The sequence below is a fragment of the Megalops cyprinoides genome, chromosome 1 (assembly GCF_013368585.1).
Source record: "Megalops cyprinoides isolate fMegCyp1 chromosome 1, fMegCyp1.pri, whole genome shotgun sequence".
NCBI classification, from domain to species: Eukaryota; Metazoa; Chordata; class Actinopteri; order Elopiformes; family Megalopidae; genus Megalops; species Megalops cyprinoides.
The window spans coordinates 17,518,122-17,541,910 of NC_050583.1; the positions used below are offsets into that span (position 1 = coordinate 17,518,122).

At 46.9% G+C, this 23,789-nt stretch overlaps 1 protein-coding gene across 2 annotated transcripts in view; it reads right to left on the minus strand.

Moving 5' to 3' along the window:
• Positions 1 to 23,789, minus strand: part of LOC118777672 (rab11 family-interacting protein 4A-like) — a 71,446-nt gene that overhangs the window by 14,567 nt on the left and 33,090 nt on the right. Inside the window, exons 1-3 of one of the 2 annotated variants that reach the window (XM_036528789.1) lie at positions 14,114 to 14,464; positions 1,893 to 2,110; positions 941 to 1,126 (exon numbers count right to left, since the gene is read on the minus strand). In XM_036528789.1, coding sequence (XP_036384682.1) covers positions 941 to 1,126; positions 1,893 to 2,110; positions 14,114 to 14,191 — 482 coding nt within the window. In that variant the 5' untranslated portion in view covers positions 14,192 to 14,464. Of the gene's footprint in view, positions 1 to 940; positions 1,127 to 1,892; positions 2,111 to 14,113; positions 14,465 to 23,789 lie in introns of those variants that run through there. The other variant, XM_036528781.1, reaches the window with a different exon arrangement.

Consider the following 23,789-nt stretch of genomic DNA (forward strand, 5'->3'; position numbering starts at 1 on the left):
TCTGCCCTGAAGCAGTTAAGACCAAGGAACAGCTGCTTCCATGCCCTACTCAGATGGAGTCATTAAACAGATGGAAGCAGGGGAGCGAACAGGCAAAACTCACAGTTTTCACTGGCTTAGGTGCACAACTGCCTGAGTGCATGCCCTTCCGCTCATTGGGGAATGGTATCTGAAGGATTTTAGAATGTTACCAAGTGTTTTGTATGTCACCATGAAGAAATATTAGAGCGTACATTCAGGGAATGGGCCTGGGGCTCTTCACTATCCTGATCTACTTTACATCGGACAATCTGCACAAAGTTGCGCCACAAATCTCTTTAATTTGATGATCCCAAAAAGAGAGAGAAATGAGTTTGGGAGGTGTTCTAATCAATGCAGAGAGCTAAATGGGTTACTTGAATCTGGGTAAATCCAAGTAAAATAGGAGTTCTATATTTATCTTAATAAAGCCTCACTGGCCTATCCATTCAATTCCAGTCAAAAGTCAAAAGTAATGAGTTTTGAATTTGCAGCGAGGTAAACAGAGTCGTGCACTCAGACAACCTGGCTGTGGAGTTGAGGTAGGATTAAGACGGAAATGAGCTTATTGGACAGTTTAGTTTAGTTTAGCTAATGGCTGAGGAGTCAGAAATCAACAGGATCATGGGATCATAGATGGGCAAAATGCATCAAGAGTCACTAGTATGTAGCACTCTACTGTAGTACATATGCTGATCTGCTAGGACAACTAGCACAACAGTTACCCTGTCACTTGTTGCTCTGCCATCTCTCTGTCACAACTAATAATGATGCTGGGAGGGACTTCACTAAAGGTGTGGTGGGATTTGTGATTGCAGTTAACAATGGTGTGTTTGTGTGTGCGTGTGTGCGTGTGTGCGTGTGTGCGTATGTGTGGTGTGCGTGTGTGTGTGTATAAGCGTATCTGTGTCTGATAGCTGACCTGGATGGGACAGAGGAGCCCAGGTCGGAGTAGCCATTGGTGCGGGTCTCGTCATCGGGACAGGGGCTGCTGGGGCTGAAGTCCACGTCCTCGCCCTCTCCATAGTCCTCAAACTGCTCCTCATTTAGGGAGGCAGAGGAGCGTGTGGACAGGTCAGAGGTCACAGAAGGATTCATCTGACCACACCTGAAAACACAGGCACATTCATAAACAGAGACGTTCACTCAGTCACTCAGACACTCCTTCACTAAGACTCACTCAGTCATTCACTCAGTCAACCAAACACTCAAACTCATTCATTCACTCAAAGGCCCTTCATATTACAATGTGTATAGGCCTCTGTTATTTACAAGCTTCCATTTGGTTTAAATTCAGTCGTCTGGATTTGATCTGCTGTGATATGTTCACCACACTTTTTTATATGATTTTTGATGGTTCTACGAGATCATTGTGACAAGCAGAAAACAACGGCTTTTTTGACAGGGCTTTCTATTCCTCCATTCATTCTGATGCAAATCCGAGGCTAGTAGTAAGGCCAGGTTACATAATCAGCTGGAGGAGGTTGTAGGCTTATAGAATGTAAGAACATAAGAAGTTTAATGATGAGAACAGGCCATTCAGCTGAGCGAGACTTCTCATTTCGTCTATGGTCTAGAGTGTATCTACGACTGTGTCAGGTATGTTTTTCAACACTTTAAATGTCTCTGCTTCCACTACAAATTCTGGCAAGCCATTCCATGCATTTATAATATTTATTTCTCTGAGAGAAAGCAATTATTTCCTAGTATCATGAAGGTAGAATGTAGTTTGCAATGCTGATGTATATGTGGTGCACAACACATATCATAAAACATGTCAAATTTTTACTTTTGTTTTAACTGCCCTTTTAAAGGACACACTGCAAATTTAATGAAAATTTACAGAGATCCTACTCCACCCGAGGAGTACTGACTTGTCTCCAGGCAGGAAGAGGCCTCCCAGTCCCTCGTCTTTGTCACTGGGCCTCCCCCCTTCGGAAGTCTCGGAACCCGGGGCACTCTCCACGGCGCTGTCCATGTCCGACTCCTGGGCGTCTCTGCCGGTCGGCCCCTCCTCTTCGGGAAACAGATGGCAGGTGGGGTACGGCCGTGTGCACATGATGATCGGCCGGCCGAGTCCCTCCTCCCCACGCTGTAAGCACAACAATCACAGAGATAATATCAGCTGGGGGGCGGGGGGTTGTTAACACAACTCAGGACTGGACAGTTTCCATTCATGCTTGCCAACCGCACAATAGAAACAGTGTAGTTAAAACTGATCACATATGTTTTTTTTTTGATTTGGCACTGTCATGTTCTCTGAGGGTATATCTCAAACCCTGACCATGATCATCTGGGAAAGGACCTTTAAATGAGAGCCTTTTATGAGTGTGGGGTCATTGACCACTGGGGCCTTTTTCTGCCGGGAACACCAGTGAGGTCAAACAGGGACAGACAGTGGGGGTAAAAGTTCATGAGCGGGTTTTCATTCACTTTCTCTGCCCTCCCGCTGACGCAGGCCGCTGTAATCCAGTCTAATGCAAATAGCACGGCGTTTCGCCTTCCCGGCCCTAAGCGTGCGAATACACAGGCAATGCTTCGACAGACGGGAGGGAAGGAGAGGGAGCATGAACCAGTCACACAGGTCAGGCCAATAACACAGGCCACGGCATGCAGGTGCACCCCACTGGCACAGTGTCACATTGTTTTACAGTGTAAAGAGGACAGCAGCCAGACAGGACTTGTTCCATCTCTCTCTCATACACACACAATCACACACAGGACACACAGTACGACAAAGGGTAAGACATTAAACTGGTTACAACAGCCCCCCTTGCCCGCAAGGCTCCTGACTTAATCAGAACCACAGTGTTGTAACACTGCAATATCTGAAAGGCATCTACTTTCTTCTCAAAGTGGCATCTGCAGTAAACTAAGATGTATCTAATATGATCACAGGCTGTGTGTCCCAAGGGTCAGTCAGCAACACCTGCTCTGTTTTCAGTCAGTGCCGGCCCTGGTCCCATGGTCCAGCTCCACCCTGTCCCTCCTGCCACTATGTGAAATGCCAAAAACAAAGTGACTGTGTCCAACTCTCCCCAGACCAAATGGGAGAGGAATACAGGACACGGGTGCTAACTGACCAATCCAGGTCAGCTGCTGAGCAAATCAATTACTGAAGCCCTTGGGTGACCCCCCCCCACCTCAAAAGGCTTTCATTGTTATACCGAGCTGCGGGCCTCTCTCCCCTCCCCTTCCTCTCACCATGATAACACTCTGCACACCGCTGTGTGAATTTCTTATGCAGCGCAAACTTAATGCAAAAAAAAAATCTATTCTCAGTGGAAAGTTTCGAAAAGACCGTGTTTCTCACCCCTATGCCTCTTTCACTTGCTGTTTTTGTAAGTCTGTGGTATGTGACTCGGTGAGGCACCAGTTCAGCGGTTAGCCAGACTGGTTGTACAGCAAACAGACTCTAATTCCTGCAGCAGTGCCAAACCCAAACCCACAGATACAGGAGCCCAACAGCCTCCCCTGGGATGCGTTGGGGGGCTGGGGGGGCTAGAGAGGCAGGGCAGGGGAGGGGTCCGCACTGGGGGATTAGGGGTAGGATCAGGGAGGAGGAGGGGCCCTTGATGAATGCACATTTCTGTAAAGAGGGGTGTTTAGTATTCCATAACGGCTTTCATGCCAAAAAAAGCCACCCAGCAAGGGGTCAGGCAGACAGCCCAATTTGAGCCCTTACAACCCCCCTCAACTTACCCCCAACCCCCCCAAGCCAGCCACACACATACAAACAAACAAGAATGAACTTACACATACAGACACATACACATTGACAGATTGGCCTTTGAAAAGAATGACTCCTTTTGTCAGCAATGGATTAACAGGTTTCATCCTGGCTAAGTGAATAATGTATCTATTCTTGTCCAATATATTCTCAATGAGACAAATGGATGTTACTTCACTTGAATTTGAAAGGCAATATATTTTCCACCTGTTTTGTTTCAGACAACACGAAAGCAGTTCCAGTTTAAAGCGCAAACTCTTCCCTGTGTTCACTCATAGTAGTTGCTATTGTTGATACATTGATACACATATGAATGCTTTATTTAAATCCACAATCCACAAGTTCCAAAAAGATTGAAATATAGGAAGCTGACATTTTGTGTTCCCCTGTGTTTATATCCATGATATGTAACTAACCTTATTTGTTGCTTAAGGGTACATACAATACAATCTCTTCCACAAGGACAGACCTCCAATAATAATTGAGACAGAGCGATATTACACAAAGTGTTTGGCCCTAATCTTAGGCAGACCTGCCATCTGCGGTCCTCACAGTACAAGCCTGTTTACACGGTCCAAACTACCAAAGACCTCAATTAATTACTGGCACTTACACTTGAGTCCAGCTATTGTGTCTACAAAAAGCTGATACCTTTCCAATTACCCGTTGTGTTCACAAGGAGCTCATCAAATGCATCAACTTCTGGTTTCACGACTGACAAACCAATTTAGTTTGACACAGCAAGCTTATGAATTATGATTCTGTAAATACACATCTCTGCAATGTCACTGGTAACCAGGTAAGGAATGTGGCCATGTCTAGCAGTATACAGTCCTCTCTCTTTTCCCTTTATCTTTTTCATTTACCACATTTACCACTGAAACATTACACTATATAATATTGCTGCGCAGCAATATCGCTTAAACCATAAAAATCACTTCACCATGTGCCACACATGGTGTATGGTTTGTTCCACTGGAAAAAAAGAGATTGGGAGGGGTGGGCAAGTAGAGTGAAATATTTGACCCTGGATAGCTGTGCACCCGGTTCACGTCCATTGGAGATCTCAAACCCCTTAGCTGTCTCTATGAGCAGTGGAACGCCATCTAGGTTTATGGACCACAGCGTCTAAAATGGTGCTTTTTAAGCACAAAATACATCTTAAACAAGCACTTTAAGCAGGCAAAGCAATCCGCTGTTCCTTTTAACAAACACTACCCCCTTCTGTTTAATGACAAGACACAGGATGTGAACTGTGTAGCTACACCCAGCTGTCCACACAGGACATCCAGATTGTGGGTGGGGTGTGGTGGGGGTTAGACCCAGCCAGACTCAGCAGGTACATGCTGATCACCAGGAGCCCAACAGAGACCCCTGTCACCTTCATGCCACATTCCAGCAACTGTTGCTGCTTCCTCCACACTGAGTCTCCACACACGCAGAGCTGCAGGGCAGGGTTTGTGTACATGACCACAGTTTGAAGCTTCATCTGAAGGACCTGGTTACATAACGCTGAGGATTGTTGCCTTCCGGTGAGCCCGTGCTCAGGGTGTTCATTAACTGCTGACAGAAACAGACCTGGAAAATCTCCTGCAATGACAGGACCTGCCCCGCCCGGCCTTGATCTGCACCATCACTTCTGCAACTGTGTTTGGGAGCAGTGTGTGAAGGCCTGCAGCCCCAATCCCCGTGTCATTCTACCATGGACAGCACTGCCATGGAGAGAGCTGCATGCATCTCTGTGCATGGGCGTGCCCGAGAATGGTGTGGGTGGCGCAACTGTGACTCTCACTGCATCTGAGTGTGCAGAAAAAAAATCTGAACACTGCTCGTCTCTCCCTCTCTCTGTCTCTCTGTTTCTCTCTCTCTCTCACTCACCCTACTGAAGACATGAGCAGATTACAGTCAGTCTCTGACTGTCCGGCCATAGGCCTCCCTACCCATTTCTTTACACGGCATCTCTGTGGCATATTTATAGCAGCGTCTGGCCTGATGCAGCTTCATTAAATCTGGGAATTAGAGCCAGCCGTTAGCTTCCAATGGCCTCCGACTCCACGCCACGGGGCACAATGGGGTTTAAGCCCGTTTCAGTGAATGCCACCGAGGCCGTTAGGGCTGATCAGGGCTGAAGAGGAGAGAAAGGCTGGCCTCAATAAAAGCATTCATCTGTTTGGGGAAACACTGAGAGGAGGTGATTTAAACTGGGTGGCAGGTTTTTTTTGGACTGGATCCAACTGGTGCCTTTCCAACGGTCTGTGCGCTGTTGTGAGGGTGATGGGAACAGGGTAGGGAAGGGTGGGACGGCAGGGATGGGGTGTGTAAGGCTATACCGGATTTTCTACCTGCGTCTTACACAACGCTGCCCTCAGGAGCTAAACAGCCATGGTGGCTGAACACCTCCAGGTTCAAATGACAAGAGACCATCTCCTCAAGGATCTGTTACCGAGGAACTGAAATAACACACCGAATAATGCAGAGAAGTACTGCTGCCACACAGTTAATGCAAACATGCAGATTACTGTGTGTGGAGATACTTAATTAAAAATCTCAAATGTGCGGAATCTTAGAAAAATCATTGTAGTTTTTAAGTATAAGAAATATCACTTGCTAAATGAATGTTATAACTTCTTACACTGTTCTAATATCTCCCTAACTCTACCAAATTACTACTCCTGTAAATTAACTAAATTGACTGCAATCACGAAAAATGATTAAAAAAACATAAAAATATCTGCAGTCAAGCAATTGTATTTTCACAATAATAATACATTTAGGCTTGTAAGATGTGAGTTCAGAGCAGAGGAGACGGAGGTCGTGTTCACACAGCAGTGGGATTCCACACCACAACGATGTGCATTCTGGACTGCTGGATTGGGATCTAGTGCTCAGCCTGACCAGGTCTCCCTCTTTTTTCACTAGCGTTACCTCTAATGTGAGAATGCTGACAGCCCAGCCCCAGCGTACTCGTCCCACCTGCACTCCTCTCATCAAACAGCTCTTATCCTGTTATCGCGCCTTCTGTGTGCCTACCTGCTACTTTCCCCGTTTAACTCAGACTCTCAGCGCTGCCCTTGAACCTGAGAGATGCCCAAGGGCTCTGTCCCCATTCTGGGCTCTCATTATCCTCAGTTCTCCTGTGACTCCTGCCTCTCTCCCGCTTGAGGTAATCTGAGGGAGAGGGCCGCGCCGAGATAACCGGTGAGATCTGTCAGTGTCGGGCGAGAGGGTGCTCACTCAGTTCCACCCCAGAGTTTCTGTATTTCACCCCGACCTTGTTTGGAGGGATAAAAGGAGTGGAAAAAGGTCTGTGAAAATGAAAACAAAGGCATTCCTTTCTCTCTGTCTGTGGCATTGTCTGCATTGCCGTGTGGCGCTCCGGGAACCTGTCCGTCACCAGGCACACTGAGGGAGATGCTGGGGAGAACACAAGTGCAGAAAACCAGCTGAATTCCCCCACCCTCACACGCTCTCTCCCTGTGAGGAAACAGCTTTGTCTCACTGATTGTCAGTATGATTTTGTCTAAGATCTCCTCCCTTCTGAGAGCTATGGTGAAAATACCCCGCATGACTTCACAGCACCTGACGTCCCATGAAGAGTAATGCAGATTCCCCTATCGGGAGCCGCGCTTCACAGGAGAGGCGTGGTGAGACGGACAGAGTCGCTGCTCAGCCCCGCCTGAGAGAGGACCCTGACACAGGGTTGGCAGCCAGTGGGCATGCGTCTGTCTCCCCCGCACGGCAGAGTCCTGGCTGACCCTACCCCCCTGAGGAGGCCGGCCTTGCTCCCACCCCCTCCCCACTGCGGTTCTGCCAAATGGCCCTCCGTGCAGTGCACTGAAGTACTGCAGGAGATCAACAGGGTTCCGACAGGACAGAGCAACTGGAGGGGGGTTTCCAAACAGGTTTCCTGTTTGTATCTCTCACCACAGCACAACAAACTTCATTCCTGCCCATCCACTCATCAGCCTCAGGTGTCAAGCCTGATCAAGCTTGATGGCTGTATTACTGTCATCACTGGCTGGTTACTGAGGAAAAGAGTGGCGCTATAAAGCCTTTTGTTACTAACGCTTGGGTTAATCATGGGAATGTGCCACACAGCTATAACTTGGGATTCTCTAATGAGGCTTTGTCTAAGCCTATGCAACCTCGCAAGAAAAAAAAAAAAACACACACCATTACAGAATAAGGAAATACTTAACAAAATAACATACTACTTACCGGCTGAACTCTTTATCGCTGAAAAGAGAGTTCAACCGCCAAACAACCTCACAGCGGTATGTACATGCCGGTCATGCAGAGAGCACACCAGCCTCCTTCCAATACAAAGTCACCCTTTTATGGGAGTTTCCTTGTCCATTATTTATTGACTGCTTTCTAACGCCTGCCTGCGAAGCACGAAACAAAGCATGGATAGACAGAGCGAGTGATAACTCTTGGGCGAACCGCGGCTGTCCAAGGGTTTCACCGCGGCCATGTTTTCACAGCTGGAGCCAGGTACAGAGACGGGGCTAATCAGAGATGTTATTGCTGTGTTCCTCTCCAGCCTGAACCTGGGCCGAGCCTCCCGCTCTACGAGAATGAGATGTAGCACAGCTCTCTGGAGAGGCCCATCTTCCCCATCTATTATTCACGGCCCGCGCAGCAGAGAGGACGGCAGCTCATCTGGGTGTCTCTCGCACGGAGAAGACTTCTGCCACTGCCAGAGAATCCTACTGCACTGCCAGGCACTGGAGGCTCAGAAATGGTGACTGGCTGTCAGACCGGAGAGGCATGTGAAACTGCTGTATGCAGCGACTTTGACTCTCAGAATGTGGGCAAAAACAAGTCGTGGTTTCGCTCAGTAAGTGCACTATGGTTGATCCATATCTGGCTTTAATCTCACGATGCATTGGGAAATCTAAAATGCAGATCACCTCATTATCACCTTGCCTGTGTAGCCCTCCAGGTTCCAGTTCAGAGTCCTTCTTCGGACACTGACGCGCATCTGAACATGGCTACGGGGCGTTCCACACAACACAGAGCACACCGACACCATAAGAGCAACAACAGCAGAAATAACAGCAAGCCTGAGCTGAGAAGAGCCACCTGACTCATCCACTGACGCTATAGAAACCGCCAAACACAGGAAGGAACATTACAACAGGTGAAGGGAATCTGGAGAGAAACCTGATTGCCCGAGGAACATCAAACAGCGCACGCAGAAACTTGCAGTGTCACAGGGTTTCATCATCCTGAGACTGTCATCTTCTCACCACGAACGCAGCGTGTTCCTGTGAGGATGTTGAGAAATGCACTGTCTGTGTGCCGTGCCTTATACCACAGCTCTGGCATAATACTGTGCTCGGTATCGAAGAAGGCACACAGTAATAATGTAATGTAATAACAATAACAATAACGTGATCGCAATAACGTATGAACATGCTGAACACACCGTAATATCAATAACCTTCAAATTAACCCACAACAGCAGCTCTGTTATTTTGCTTTCACACTCCAATACAGTATTATATTTTCATGCTGACAACAGTGAAATTCAGGAACGTGAAAATGACTCCTTGCAAATTTGAACTGTAGTCAAATATAAACACACATACAATACTTATGCTCTTACCACAGCTAGCTAATGCTTAACTGAATCCTCTTTCAATGATCTAAAAGCAGAACTCTGTGACCATGAAAAACAGGTGAGCATTGAACCATCTGTTAAATACATTTAAAGTGAATGTTAATATGCTAATATATTCCAACTGCTACTCCAAAATCTAATTATATTTTTGCTTCCACAAGCAGTATGTGTCCCTACTAAATCAAGTCCCTACTGTTTTTGATTTAGAAATATGGCACACACACACACACACACACACATGCACACAGAGGCATAAAGGTATTATGTTAACAGTATATTAAAACACTTTAAAATCCAAATGAACAAAACCTTTTTGTCCCAGAGCCAAGATTAATTTCATACCGTGAAGGAGAAGTAACCTCAATATTATCCTAATTAAAAAAACTGGCACTTTCTGTATTCCCAGCTCCTGCGCTTGAAGTCAATAACATTTCATATTGAACTGGCCATTGATTACCCCTGTGCTAGGAGGAAACACGGGGGTGACCATGCAGTTCAGGGATGTGATTGATTCAACTGATTTCTGAATCGGCAGATTCTAATTCGGTCAGGGCAAAATGATTTAAAATTTGTCAGAAAAACCGGCACAGCATTTCATTTTCCTGTGTATCACGCGTAGTTACCAGAGAAGAAGGTACAGCAAAAAACACATAGTGGACAAAAAAGCCTCTGTGGTACGGTTTTGATTCTCCGCTGCCTCTCACTACAGCTGAAATTCATGAGCTTGTATAGCAGTGGGGGGGAGATCAGGGAGAGAGCTAGCGCTTGTGGTTCTTCTTCCCTTTGGCCTCAAATCCAGCACAGGAGACGGCTCGCCGGACAGTTAGAGGGGTTTCCTTCGGAAGCACACACGATGCGAATGTTCCGTATCTCCCTAGGGAATCAGGGGACAGGAAGAAAAGGGAACACGGGGTGGGATTGATCCGGTAAGGCAAAACGCAAACTATCAATGCAGGGTCGTCCGGCTGCGTGTCGGTGACGAGATCAGAGCCTCTCTCGGTGCATCTCTCAAGGACAGGCGGCGCTCTACAGAGGCGTCTCTAGCCCGGGGATGTATCTCACAGCGCTACTGCAACCTGGACCGATTCTGCTCGCGCGGTCGCGCGACAGCCTCCTCCTTCTCTATACGGCACAGCTTGGGAAAATCACTTGATCATGTTGTGTCTACTAATTTTAGTCCCTCTGCACCCACACACGCGGTCTCTCTGGCCCACAGAGTCTGCAACACTGACTCAAACGTTATGTCCGCTTCATGAAACAACTCTCAAAACTGATAACCACTGAAATCACACTTAAAACTGGGCATAATCTATTTTCATTGCCTGTATGTACAGTTGAAAATTCAGATCAGTTTAGACTATGTATTCAAATCCACGTGCTGTGCTTGTCATGGACGAACATATACTTCGAATAAGTACAGTATGTTTGTGTCTTGATGACTCACCCCTGTAAAACGAGTTATTCTCACTTCCCACACATTTGTTTAACCCAAAAAAGAAAACAGAGAGCAAAGCTTTCTGGGAGGTAATGAGCTGTGCTGTTACCAGAGCATACATGGAACGGATAAAATTTCCCTATCTGACACTGACACCTTGGAGCCCTGCCCTTCTCGCTGGACGAGTCACCTGAGGCACAGCCACAGTGTAATAATCCACCACTGCATCTGACACAACGAACCAACACCTGTTTCAGCCAAACCTCCAAGCAGAGAGCACCAATCACGAGCCAGGGGCGTCTCCCTGGCTGCCTCGTGAGAGCAGGTCATTGTCAGCTGCACGGACCTCGTGCAAAGCTTCTAGGATCGGTCTGAAATTTAACCCGACGAGCAGCCGTGGCGCACAATAGCGGCCCCTCCACCTGAAATTCCTGCAGCCTCCGTCTCATTCATCCGATCGCCTCTGGGGCGACAGCTTTGTTTCCTGCCCTTTGGCGCTCTCCTTTTAAACTGCTCAGCAGGCACCTCCAACGGCAATGGCGGGAGCCCCTGACGACCCAGCCGCTGACTTCCTGTGCGGTTCACACCGTCTCCTCAGGAGAAAGGGGAGCGCAATAAACACCTACGTGGCTGGCTGCCAGAGACGTGCTGATGCGCTTTCAGGAAGCCCTTTGTGCCGCAGTCACCCTGCGAACTGAACAAAAGCAGCAAATTCAATTTTCACACAGGCGCTTATGGCGGCGTCGGGTAAAGCTGTCTGCGATGCAGCGAATCGGCTGGACGGACGGCGGATTCTCCCACCACCACACTCAGACTGGTGCCCATGTAGCACAAAGACACGTTAGAGATCCACAAGAGCAACCAGGAATCTCTATCCCTGTGTTATAAACTCCATGAATAGTCATGTAAAAAAAAAAAAAAAGTGTGAGGTGATAACTGGAAAAAATGTGTGAGAGTAATTGACATGGTCAGCAGGGGGGAACAGGTGATGCGTGCACAGCACTCTGCTGAGGCCGGAAGGGGACAGCTGTACCGGGGTAAAGTGCAAATAGGCTGTGATTGACAGAAGCAGGGGACAGATAGACCCACAGCACTATTAAACTCTGGGGCCACCCAACGACCTGTTAATGCATTTAACTTTACTGTCTATGTTACAGTTCACTGAGGGACTGGTGGAGTTAGAGCAATAATGACAGGCTCACTTTGCCACTGCAGGTTCGGGGTGCTGGAGAGATGCTGCAATGAGACTACAGAGGATTACAGCACACAGCTCTCAGTGCAGGGGCTGGTCTCTGTGGCCCACTCTCACAGTGCCATAGTGACACCCTCGTTGCAGCCACAGCCTGAGCATACTGCAGCAATGCTGCTTTCTGATCACACACTATGGTAGGGATCTGGGCTTACTGAAGTGCTCACACACACACACACACACACACACACACACACACACACACACACACACACACATGCACATGCACACACACACACATAAATTCAGACACACACACAGACACACACGCGTGCACACGCACACACACAGACCTATACACACAGACATGCACAGACACACACGCACTCAACACCCTATGACATCTAACGGTTAAAATTCACAAGCCTTCTCAACCCGCCTTATTGACAGTGTTTGGCAACTCCCGTGTTGTCAATGTTTAAACCAACCAACCAGAGCAAAGCAAAACAAAGGAATAAGAAAAAAAACACAGCAGGGCTCAAGACAAGAGAGTGGCGAGGAATTCCAATGGACTCCTTCTCTGCACTTGTCTGACCTTTACTATCCAGGAAAAAAAACTAACCCAGCATGAGAGAGTCAGTGCTGAGAGTGTATGACATGAGTATGACAACCCCCTGGACTCACACCACAGCAGCCAGGGCTATGAGGTTCCTAACCTCCAGCAGAGTCCTTCCCTCATCTCTGTGTCTGCTGGGATGACCTCCCCAGCTGCAGTATGACTGTCACTAAAAACCCCCTGGGGGCTCGTCTCCGCCACCTCGCCCTTCACTCCCACTCGCCGCGAACCTGACAAGAGGGCACCTGTACCTCCCGCAACCCGCACGCAATCCATCTGAACACGGGCTGACAGCAGCCCGCAGGTGATGCTGGGGTGGGTGGGACCGGACAGCACTTGCTGGTGTAACTGATCTCTCCGCTGGCTGCATGGACTCTGGCATGTAAGTTAGAGGGGAAGGTGTTCCTCCACATGAGAGTGTTCATCCTGCTCAGATCCACTTGTTATTGCTTTTAGATGTGCGTGCACATACCAGTAATAACACACACACACACACACACACACACACACACACACACCCAGGCTGATTAGCATTTGAAAAGACCAACCCCCCCTTTTGCCTGCAATGGATTAATAAGTATTCATTGCATTACCAGGTATTCATCCTGGTTAAGTTAATAATCTAGTTATTCTTGTCCAGGTAAAAATACATTTCGACTGAATGACAGCTTTGAACAAGTGAACCTTGCTGGACTTGTTTTGAAAAACACAATACAATTGAATGAGGCACTAATGTGGTTCCAGTTTAAAATGTCAGCTCTTCCCTGTGTCATTCACAGAAAGACCTCTCATCTGGACACTGATATTGACACAGAGCCAAGAGGACTTCCTTCAGATTCCCATAAATGACTGCTACCTTTTCTGATTCAACAGAACAAGATAAAACCACTTGCACGTAACTCGTAATGTTCCCAGAGTGTCACAGGTTCTGATCAGAGCAAGCCACGGCTTATTTCCTCTTTAACTCCCCCACTCCCACTTCTCTCACTATTTTGAGTTGAAACTGACCTTCTCTGATGCAGTCTATGCTCTGACTTCCCTTTTAACGCCACACTGCTGAGGGAAACTTCTCCTTCCTCGTTGAGCCACGCATGACTGGACGTTCTGTCTGCGGCTCAGACGTGACACGGGCTTTCAGAAACCGGGAGGAGGGACCCACGGGATGAAAAAGCCCTTCTCAGTCCGCCTCCCAACTTTTCACGCTGACCCTCTCCGAACTCATCCATATCCCCCCCCCACCAGTGATCTCCCATTAATTAATCCCATTATCGTCAGAGGGAGGGTGAAGCGAGTGGAAAGCCCAGCTACGGGCCTGCCGAGCTCCGGCACACAGAGATGGCGAACACAAAAGAGAGGGGGGGAGAGAGAGTGAGTGAGCGAGAGAGAGAGAGGGCGCCCAGCGCGGACGCACAGAGCAGACTGAGACAATGGACTTTGCTCGGCTAGGCTCTCCTCACCCCGGCAGTCCCCCCCGGTCACAGAGCAGCGCCGCCTCTTACCCTGTCGCTCACTGCGGGGGAACCATCGTCCCCCTCTGTCCCGGCTGCGCTGGCCAAGCCACCATCCACGGAAGACATCCACACTCCGGAGCCTGCCTCTGCCCCCGGGTCCCCCCCGCGCAGGTGTTCCAACAGGTGGAGGCAGGTGGGGAGGTTTGGAGGGCTGTGGGGGAACGCTGGCAGTCCTTTCAGCTTCTTCCAGAGTAAATCCCCAGGAAGGGTCAGAGAGAGAGACTGAGGGAGCCTCCTCTACCACAGCTCACACTGTGCTGGCTAAAACCTTCCCCGAGAGCTCGACTCACACACACTCTAACTCACGCTCACCCGCTCACATTTGCACACAGGCAGACACACACAGAGAGACACTACAGCTCTGGCAACAGTTGTTGGGATTAAGCCACTCCCCCACCCCCCCTCCCTCTCCCTGGGCTGTTGCTAGGCAACTAGCTTCGGCTGGCCCGTCCCTCGGTGGTGACATCAGTGGGAAGGCAAGACTCGCATTGCAACACACTCTCCTCTCAGCTGCCCTCACCGCATTTTCACTTCAGTCTGCGTTTCCGTCGAGTCAACCGGCAAGTTCAAGGAAATGTCACTACATCAACACTAATAACCCCGATGATAAGATTCATTCAAGTAAAAACCAAACAAAAAAAGAAAAAAAAAAAAACAAAAAATGAAAAGTTGACAAATGGGCAAAAGATAAGCAGGGATTCCGGGCAACAAACTTGCAGGACCAAACAATGATAAAACCCCATTCATGTCATCATACTGGGTTCATGTATCCCAATTCCTCAGACACTCCCATTGCTTATGGAGATATTTTACAGGCTCTTAAATCCCACTCGGGAAGGTTGCACAGGACCTGGAGTGACGTGACTCCCTCGGGGCGAGGCGGGCCCAAAAAACCCTCTGTGCACGCAGCTCATACAGGCTGAGTCACAGCAGGCAGGACATCACATCAACACTCAACTTTGAACACGTCGCCTCACCGCCGCCCCCTCACCAGTGCACAGCACGTTAATGTGAGCCGCCCGCAGGTCACCCCCATGGACACCGGATTCACCTGCTGAGCGACCCCTCAGACTCAGCACATCAGAACCGTTCGAAGGGCCTGCAGTAGGCAGCAGGGACTCTGGGTGAACAAAACAGGTGTTACAGCGAACACCCGAAATGTTATATTTAGTCGCTATGAGTTTCCACACAATCAAAGCATAAGGGCTTAGATTGAGATGGGTATTAGTGGTTCTTTTATGTGGCCTGGAGTCTGACAGAGGGATCACACCTAGCCACAGGCTGAGGCTGCTGACCTTCCCCCATTTGGACATCACAAACAGGGAAAGGAAAGCGGGGAGATGGGGTAGAGGAGAGATAGGGTGAGAACAGCTGATGCGGGAAAGAAGTGGTAAATGGCACTTTCTTTTAGTGGGACTGGTTTGTCTAGGTTTGTTTAACTGCATAGACATTATCTGGAAATTCTCTTCCCGAAACTTTACTTCAGTTAGTCTTCCTTCTGCTCTGTAGTCATGGGTCATCTACATTCACAAGAATGTATGTATACCCTGGCATTTATCCAAAAACGACATGCATCCAAAAAACATACAGAATATGTGATAGGATATTTTTGTAATACATCATTTCACAGTTAAAAAATGCAAATCAGTATTACCAAAATCAGTTTATATTCCCAAAAGTACATTTTGATAATATCCTTTTCCCTGTTTTTTTGCGTAACAGTGTCAAAATAGCTGTTGCAATAATATGAAAGGAAACTGAACCTCTCATTCACACACACACTCACACACACACACACACACACACACACACACACACACATACATGTCAATGGCCCCTATTCCCCTTGGTATGCATACAGCCAGAAATGCAAAATCACATTTTTGAGTCCTCATTTTTATGAACATAAAAAAACTATTTTTGCATAAGCCTTATTGAAAATGTTACTTCAATTACTGTAGCCATCTAAAACTGGACTAATTAGAGGAGTTTTACAGTCACCAGTTCAATATATTAATGAGACAACATACTGGTATGATTTTGGTATTGCAGAACATCTGTTAAACCCATTTTAATCCCAATTAGATGAAAGTAAATTAAATATATTCCAATAAAATGTTTCTAATCCTCTTATGATCTTCACTATGACTACTTCTGCTTAACATTAAAACATCTCCAATAAACTTTAAAAAGTTTTCAGTTCTGTAGTTCTTCTGATTAAGTATGTTATTGAATGGAAAATTCCATTTGGTTGGTTCTCTGTGTTGCAGCCAGACAACCAATACACGCAGGCAGTGGGAGTCTATAGTATCAGGAGACTGATGCTATGTGTGTTACTTCACTTTTTGGTTCCTTTTTTCATCCATTCATACAGGCAATGGAGGGGTCTTCACCTTCAGTGTGATGTTGCTCTCATGGCAGCTCACCTTCTAAAAATTCAAACTGAAGAGTTGTGAATAATCAGTTGCTGTGGACATCTGGCTGAAATCAGTACCCACTCCTACACACCCTGCTCCATCTGACTACTGTAGCTCCCTGCTCACAGCTGTATTCCGCTACTCTGTCTCATACTGTTCCCCTTACAGCTCTATGTCACTTCTGCATCTCCCTTCCCTGTTTCACTACTGTATCTCCCTACGCTCTCACTACTGTACCTCCCTACTCTATGTCACTGCTGTACTCTCCTCCTCTGTTTCACTGCTGCCTTCACCTACTCTGTCTCACTGCTTTACACCCCTATTCTATCTCACTGCAATACACCCCTACTCTATCTCACTGCTATACACCCCTACTCTATCTCACTGCAATACACCCCTACTCTATCTCAATGCAATACACCCCTACTCTATCTCACTGCTATACACCCCTATTCTATCTCACTGCAATACACCCCTACTCTGTCTCACTGCTATACACCCCTACTCTATTTCGCTGCTGTAGCTTACTACTCCATCTTACTGCCCTCTCTCGGTGCTGCACCTCCCTGCTCTATGCTTCTGCTGCCCCAGTTTCCCTGTAAACACTCTCCTGTTAGAGCTGCTTCCTGAAGCTCCACAAACAAGGGACACTCCCACTAATCCATCAAGGCCTTTGTCAACAAATAAAGGCCACCTTGTGGAAAAACACCTCCTCTCTCGTGTTGCTTTATGTTGTAGTTCTGTTTTCTTGCATCCTCGATATGGCTGAAAGGACTGCAGTCCACGCTCCGCGCCCATTTCCACAGCAGATCAAATGTCTTTATCGAAGCAGCAGCTCAACAGTGTATTTTATTGTCTTCTTGTTTGGGGGAGGGAGGGGAAGCTATTGGGTAGGTGGTGCCAGGGAGACATATTAAAAGCAAATTGTCTGTAAAGGAATTTTCCTTTTCTGGGCATTGTCACATTAATTATTCCAGGAATTTGGCTGCAGGTCAATGAGCAGTCTCATTTCACATACTGTAGTTTGCATTTCATGTACAGAAAAGAGGCTCTTCTTACTTATGCTGCCCTTTTCAGATGATCATTGGCAATTCTATACACCCAGTCCTTTCAAGCAGTATTACTCCCCTAGAGCCATAAAATAAAGTTACGGGGTAGGACTTCCAGACACTAACACCATTTCTTAATTAAATCCAATAAGAAAAAAAATTGAATTGTTTCATTAAATCATTCTCGGGGGACAATATAGTCATAATCCAGTTATTGGAGCAAAAAGAGTTGAAGTGCATTAATGAATAAATCAATGTAATTGTGTGAGATTAGAAAAATTGTTCTCCTCCTCACAACATACTTTGGTAATGCCCAGTTTACACTGAGCCCCCCCCAATGACTCCCCACTCATGGAATCCTAATGCTCTGCTAATTTGCTTGCACAAATGAGAATTTTTCTTTGCAGAACAAAATATAACATCTCCCCCCTACAGCTCCAACAACTCCAACAGGTCTTCCCACTGAGCTTGTGTAAGAGGAACAAAATTCACTCCAGGGTAGTTGGGTTGGTTTTCAAATTAATTCACAGTTGCTTACATTAAATTTTGTATAAAAGACAACCACCGTTAATTAAGTACCATTAATTTGTTTTTCAATCTCTGGGTCGGTTCCCTTCAGATAACGTTTCTGCACTGTGTGTTGTGTAAAACAGGTGTCACAGGTTTTCACAGGTGCACCATTGATGATCTACAGTTAACTTGTTGGGTTTCACATGGTGGTTTCAATCAAGTCCATCAGCCCTGTTATTCTTTTCAAATCGCTTTTATTTTTTCAGCATTTTACATCAAACACTTGAATTTTACAGATGGGGCTTCATTCAGGTTCACCAACATAATCTGTCCAAATATTTATGTTTTTTAACAAAATTTGAGCGTGAGTGTGAGCTGGGCTGGGAACTAAAGAATTGAGGAGCAAACGCCTCAATACATGGCTGGTGTATGTCTTGATTATATTTACCCCCCGTGCTAAGATATTTAGATCCTCAGTGTTTGACATAATTAAAGGCATTACAGCCTATATTCTTTCCACAGTATGGGGCAGTGGTTCTGTACAGGTTCCCCTGCAGTCATTGTTAATCTCCAGGTTCCACATATAAAGGAAGAAATATGCAATCCATAATGATCCACACAAACAAAACTTCCAGTCAGACACTGACTGGGTGCTCTGTTCCCAAGACGGTAATGCACAATGCGTGTTTTTGTTCAAGGTTTACAGACAGATGGAGTGGATGTTGCTACCGTATACAAAAATGTGTGTGAAATGTACTTTGCACTGTGCCACTGTTGCCGTGAGAGAATGGAGGGGTTGTCAAAATGTGGTTTAGAGATGAACAGCGGTGATGTTAATGAGATCAACACCAGGGCAAACTGACAAGAAACTAAGAGGAAACTGACACATAGAAACCGCAAGCTTCCTCCATAACGGAAATACTACCCTATAGAGGGTTGTGTTCTTTTGAGGGAGCACTGTACCTTCTGATGTGAAATTAGCTCCGTCCATTTTGATTCAGGTCCAGAGACTGCTATTCCCCTCTCATTTCCTTCACGGACCTTGGTTTTATGTGGATCACTGCAGCACTGCACCGCTTTGGCCACAGTCTTTAGTGACAGCAAATCAGAGTGAATCACCAATGGTAACGCATTTTATGAAGATGAAGTGTTCAAGACCAAGGGCGGATCTTACCTAAAAAAAGAATAAGCAAAAATGTTTCTCTTTTACTGCACAGACTAACCAACAAGCTGTCACAGTAACAAAGGATGAGCGCAGAACATGGCTTTGTTATTGTTTATTGGGGACAGCGGCAGTGTCCTGCAGAAAGCACGCAGGGGTGTCCTCCACCACTTTCCTGTTTTGATGGGACAAAGCTGGCTCAGAGAGGTATGCGGACAGGAAGGAGGTTCATGATCTGCAGCCATTATCAGTAATGCGTCTGCTGTAAAAAAACTATGCACCCCCCAACCCACAGACACACACAGATCTACACGCCACATGCATGGACATACAGACCTACAGACATACACACACACACACACACACTTGTATACAACCATCCACGCACAGAGCAACCACAGACAGACAGACCTACAGACCGACAGACAGACAGGCAGACACACACACACACACACACACACACACTTGTATATGTCCATCCACACATAGAAAGACCCACAGACAGACAGACACACACACACACAAAGACAGACCCCCTTATTCCCCAACAAACGACACCACACACACCCACCCTTACACACACCCACACAAACACACGCACACACCACTGTGGGTACAGGAAAGCACAACCCACAGAGCTGCTTCTGACTGGCAGAACAAGTACGATGAAAGCAGAAAGCTTCAACAGAAGTCTGGATGAGCGTCACAGTTAATTACCTAGGGACTAGAAAGTCCCATATTTGCCAACTTATTTTCAACATAAAAACATACCGGGCTCTGCTGTAAACACAGCTGAATTTCAGCACCTTCTGGAAAATACCCTGCAGTAAAAAGGCTCTGCAGTCAGTTCTACATCTTTTCACTGGCTAGAAATCTGGACAATAATATCATACCTAAGCGTATTTTTACTGACAATGCATATGAATTTATTCCAAGTTACAAATTCATACAGCAAGTGTGAGCACGTGTCTGGATGAGGATCACATATACAGGGTGAGAACGGCCGGTGCGTGCCATGTTAAAGCTCTGTGCTCTTGTAGTGTGTGTGTATTTCTGTTTGATTTCATCATGCATATTCACAGTACCCTCTGAGCAGCCTGCCGAAAATCCATCAGCCGATTATTCTGGGGACTCGGGACAGGCGACCACTCAGCAGCTTCTTTCTCGAATCAGGAAGAGCCTGATGCCATCTGCAGCTCTGCTCCCCCCCCCCCCCCCCCCCCCCCCCCACCCCCCCATCCCCGTCCTCATCCCTAAGCCACACCCACAAGACCAAAGCAGAGAAGATATTACAGAATAAATGGCTACACTTTCCACAGGGCTAGATCTATCTGCTCCTTGGGGAGTTTTAAGACATATCCTGCAGTGGTGCAGTATGTGAGAAAAGGAGGGGGAGGGAGAGAGGGAAGAAATGTGAGGCGAGAGAGGGAAGGAGAGAGAGAGCAGTGAAGAAGGGGAGAGAATGATAGAACGGGAACAAGTGATAGGATTGACAGAGAGAGGGAAGGGAAGAGGGAAGGGAGAGATTGAAGAAGAATGTTGGTGGAGCAAGAGGGAGAAAGGGACAGATGGAGGTAGGGAGGTGGGGGAGTATGGGAGACAGGGGAAAAAGGAGACATACAGTATAAGGAGATAAACAGCAGGGAGAAGAGTCTTGCTTGATAGGGCACCATGCATACCAACAATCAACCAGCTCTCCCTGATCAAGCACACCATACATGCATGACTATAGGTCCTCATGGGGGGCACTGACTACAAGGGTGTTATCTTTCTGTACCCCACTAACCTGCTGCAGCCCCACACGGGGATACTAAAATACTGGCCCAGACACCCCTCACCCCCCACACAGACACACCCAACCCCCTCCTTGCTTTTTCAACTTGAACATGCAGTACTGTGTGGCTGCCATGCATTTTGTTGTTGATACTATACAGTGATAACTTGAGTCTGTGAGCCTGAGTCTGTTGCACTCGGTGTTCTTAAAAATGTTCAACAGCGAATTATACATAAAAACAGTCAAACAGCGAATTATACGAATTACTGTAGGTGTCAATCAGTTGATACCAATGCCATTGATCTAATGAGCAATGAAATCCTCTGACACGCATCAGTTTTTTTCTTGTCAGTAATTTGGATGATACACAAGTGTCTGATTCAACACAGTAGACCCCACACACTGTTTGTAAGCACAACCTGCACAAAACGCTGGAGCCTGCAAGTCATACAGTTTTATTTCAGTGTATCTGTTCTCTCCCCACTGGCTTCCATTGGTTCCTTTGTATGAGACTGATTGATTACTTTAACACACCATTACTCATGCTTCCTATTCAATGTTGGGTATTGTAGGACGGAACCCTGTTCTGCAACATCCAGTGACCTGTTGCCCGGTGGGTCAGAGCAGCGCAGCCCTGGATTTACTTTATAACTGTGTGTTCTACCTGTACTAGCTTGGTTTGCACTGTGTACTGCTATGGGTGCCAGGATTTAACATGAGTAAGGGCAACGTAACAGATTATGAACTGACTGCACCAGTAAACCAGCATAATGAAAGGAAATGTGCAGTGGTGAAATGCGTGAGAGCCCCACTCTGGCCCTGCGACACTGCAGAAACCTCAGCCAAGATGACAACTGAGCTGTGAGATAAATGCATTCCTCGCTCCGTGGGTCAGGAGGAACGTGCCCTCTTCAAATGCAAAGCTATTCACAGATACGCCATACGTATTAAAAATTCTGGGGGGTCCCACGTATGTCCTGTTCCTATGGAGTTCAGTCTGAATGCCTGCAGCTGGCTGAAGCACAGGTCACTCCAATGGCTTGTCTGTAGGCAAGTGGGACATCCAGAGAGTAGGCAGGCCACTCGTTTACATTATCTGTCCTGATTGTTCCACACATGTCAGAAGAGGTGCTGTTAGTTGAGCACACTCAAACAATTTACATCCACAATTTTGTTGCACCCCCACCGTGCAATGACAAAAAAGTCTATTCTATTCTATTCTATTCGTTTGTTTTGGGCGGCAGTGTAGCATGGTGGTTAAGGAGCAGGACTCGTAACCGAAAGGTTGCCGGTTCAATCCCCGCTGGGACACTGCTGCTGTACCCTTGGGCAAGGTACTTAACCCACAATTGCCTCAGTAAATATCCAGCTGTATAAATGGATAACATTGTAAAGAACTGTAACCTATGTAAGTCGCTTTGGATAAAAGCGTCTGCCAAATGAATAAATGTAAATGTTTTCTGATGTATTACCTGGATGAAATGAAGTGAGGGAAATGTGTTTAGTTTCAATCTGGTTAAAAGATACCTATTTTCTGCCCTAGAGATACTTTACATACAGGTCTACTCTAAGACGAGCCACCCTTTCTTCTTCCCACCTTCTTTGTTAAGGAGGTTTGAAACAACTAGTATAAGGGGTGAGGACTAGTACTTGCACAGGCTGTACTTACCACTGAATTCTTTTCTCAATCCATCTCCTTGGACGAGAGCGAGCAATCAAATGCCTCTGATTCACTCAGGTATCAAGAAAGCCTCAGGTGTTAAATGAGAATCTGTTTGCTGAGTGTGAACAGGGTTATATAACACTGGATTACACTGTGGGTGAGAGCGACCCACCAACAGCTACACACAGTGTGACTGTGATATTGCTGTCTCTAGGTGCCTCCATTGGGACCCAGCTGCTAAACAGAGTTTCACAGCAACCCAAGAATAGTTTATTCACCAATGTGCCTCACACTGAAAGATACACAGCATGCTGGCGGGGCTAAATACAGATTGTCCTCCCAACAGCACATTGATGGATTGTCCTCCCAACAGTTGATGGATTTCCATACAATCAAAGCACAAAGGTTACATCTGGTGTGGTTATGCCTGTACTTTGTTTGGCTTGGAGTCCGGCAAAGGGAATACACCTGGCCATGGGCCTAGGTTGGTGACCCCTCATGTGGACATCCTGAACAGGGAAAAGAAAGGGTGGAGTTGGTGTGGAGGAGGGATGCCTTGAACGGCTGACACAGAAAGAAAGCGCTAAGGGCGATTTTTATAGTCACGGACAGGGACCGGTCTGTCTAGGTTTGTTTAACTGTGTAATTGCATTGTCTGTAAAGTCTCCTACCACATCTTCATTTGGAAAATCAGAAAAGTGACCACACTGGGGGATGTAACCGCAGTTACAGTGACCACAAACAGCAAGGAGTGCGTTTTCTGTTTCTTGTTTCTCAAACAGCTGAAAAAGTGACTGTCGTTGAGCCGAACACAGAAACAGAGCCGCTCAGATGTCTGGAATAATAATAGATGTCGACGCCTCCGTATGACTGAAGTCAGCAGTGTGCACACCTAATGCATCCAGAACCGACAGCATAGCAGACGAGCGAGTTTTTGATGGGTGTTTTTATTTCCTGGCCCGTGATTCTGCACACGGGCCCGGCTTACATCTGCTGCCTGTAGGGGTGATCAATGCTGGTTGAGTTCCCATGACAAAGTGCTGTGCCCCTTGTGCGTGACGAGCACTCAAACTCTTCGCAGTCTTTTGA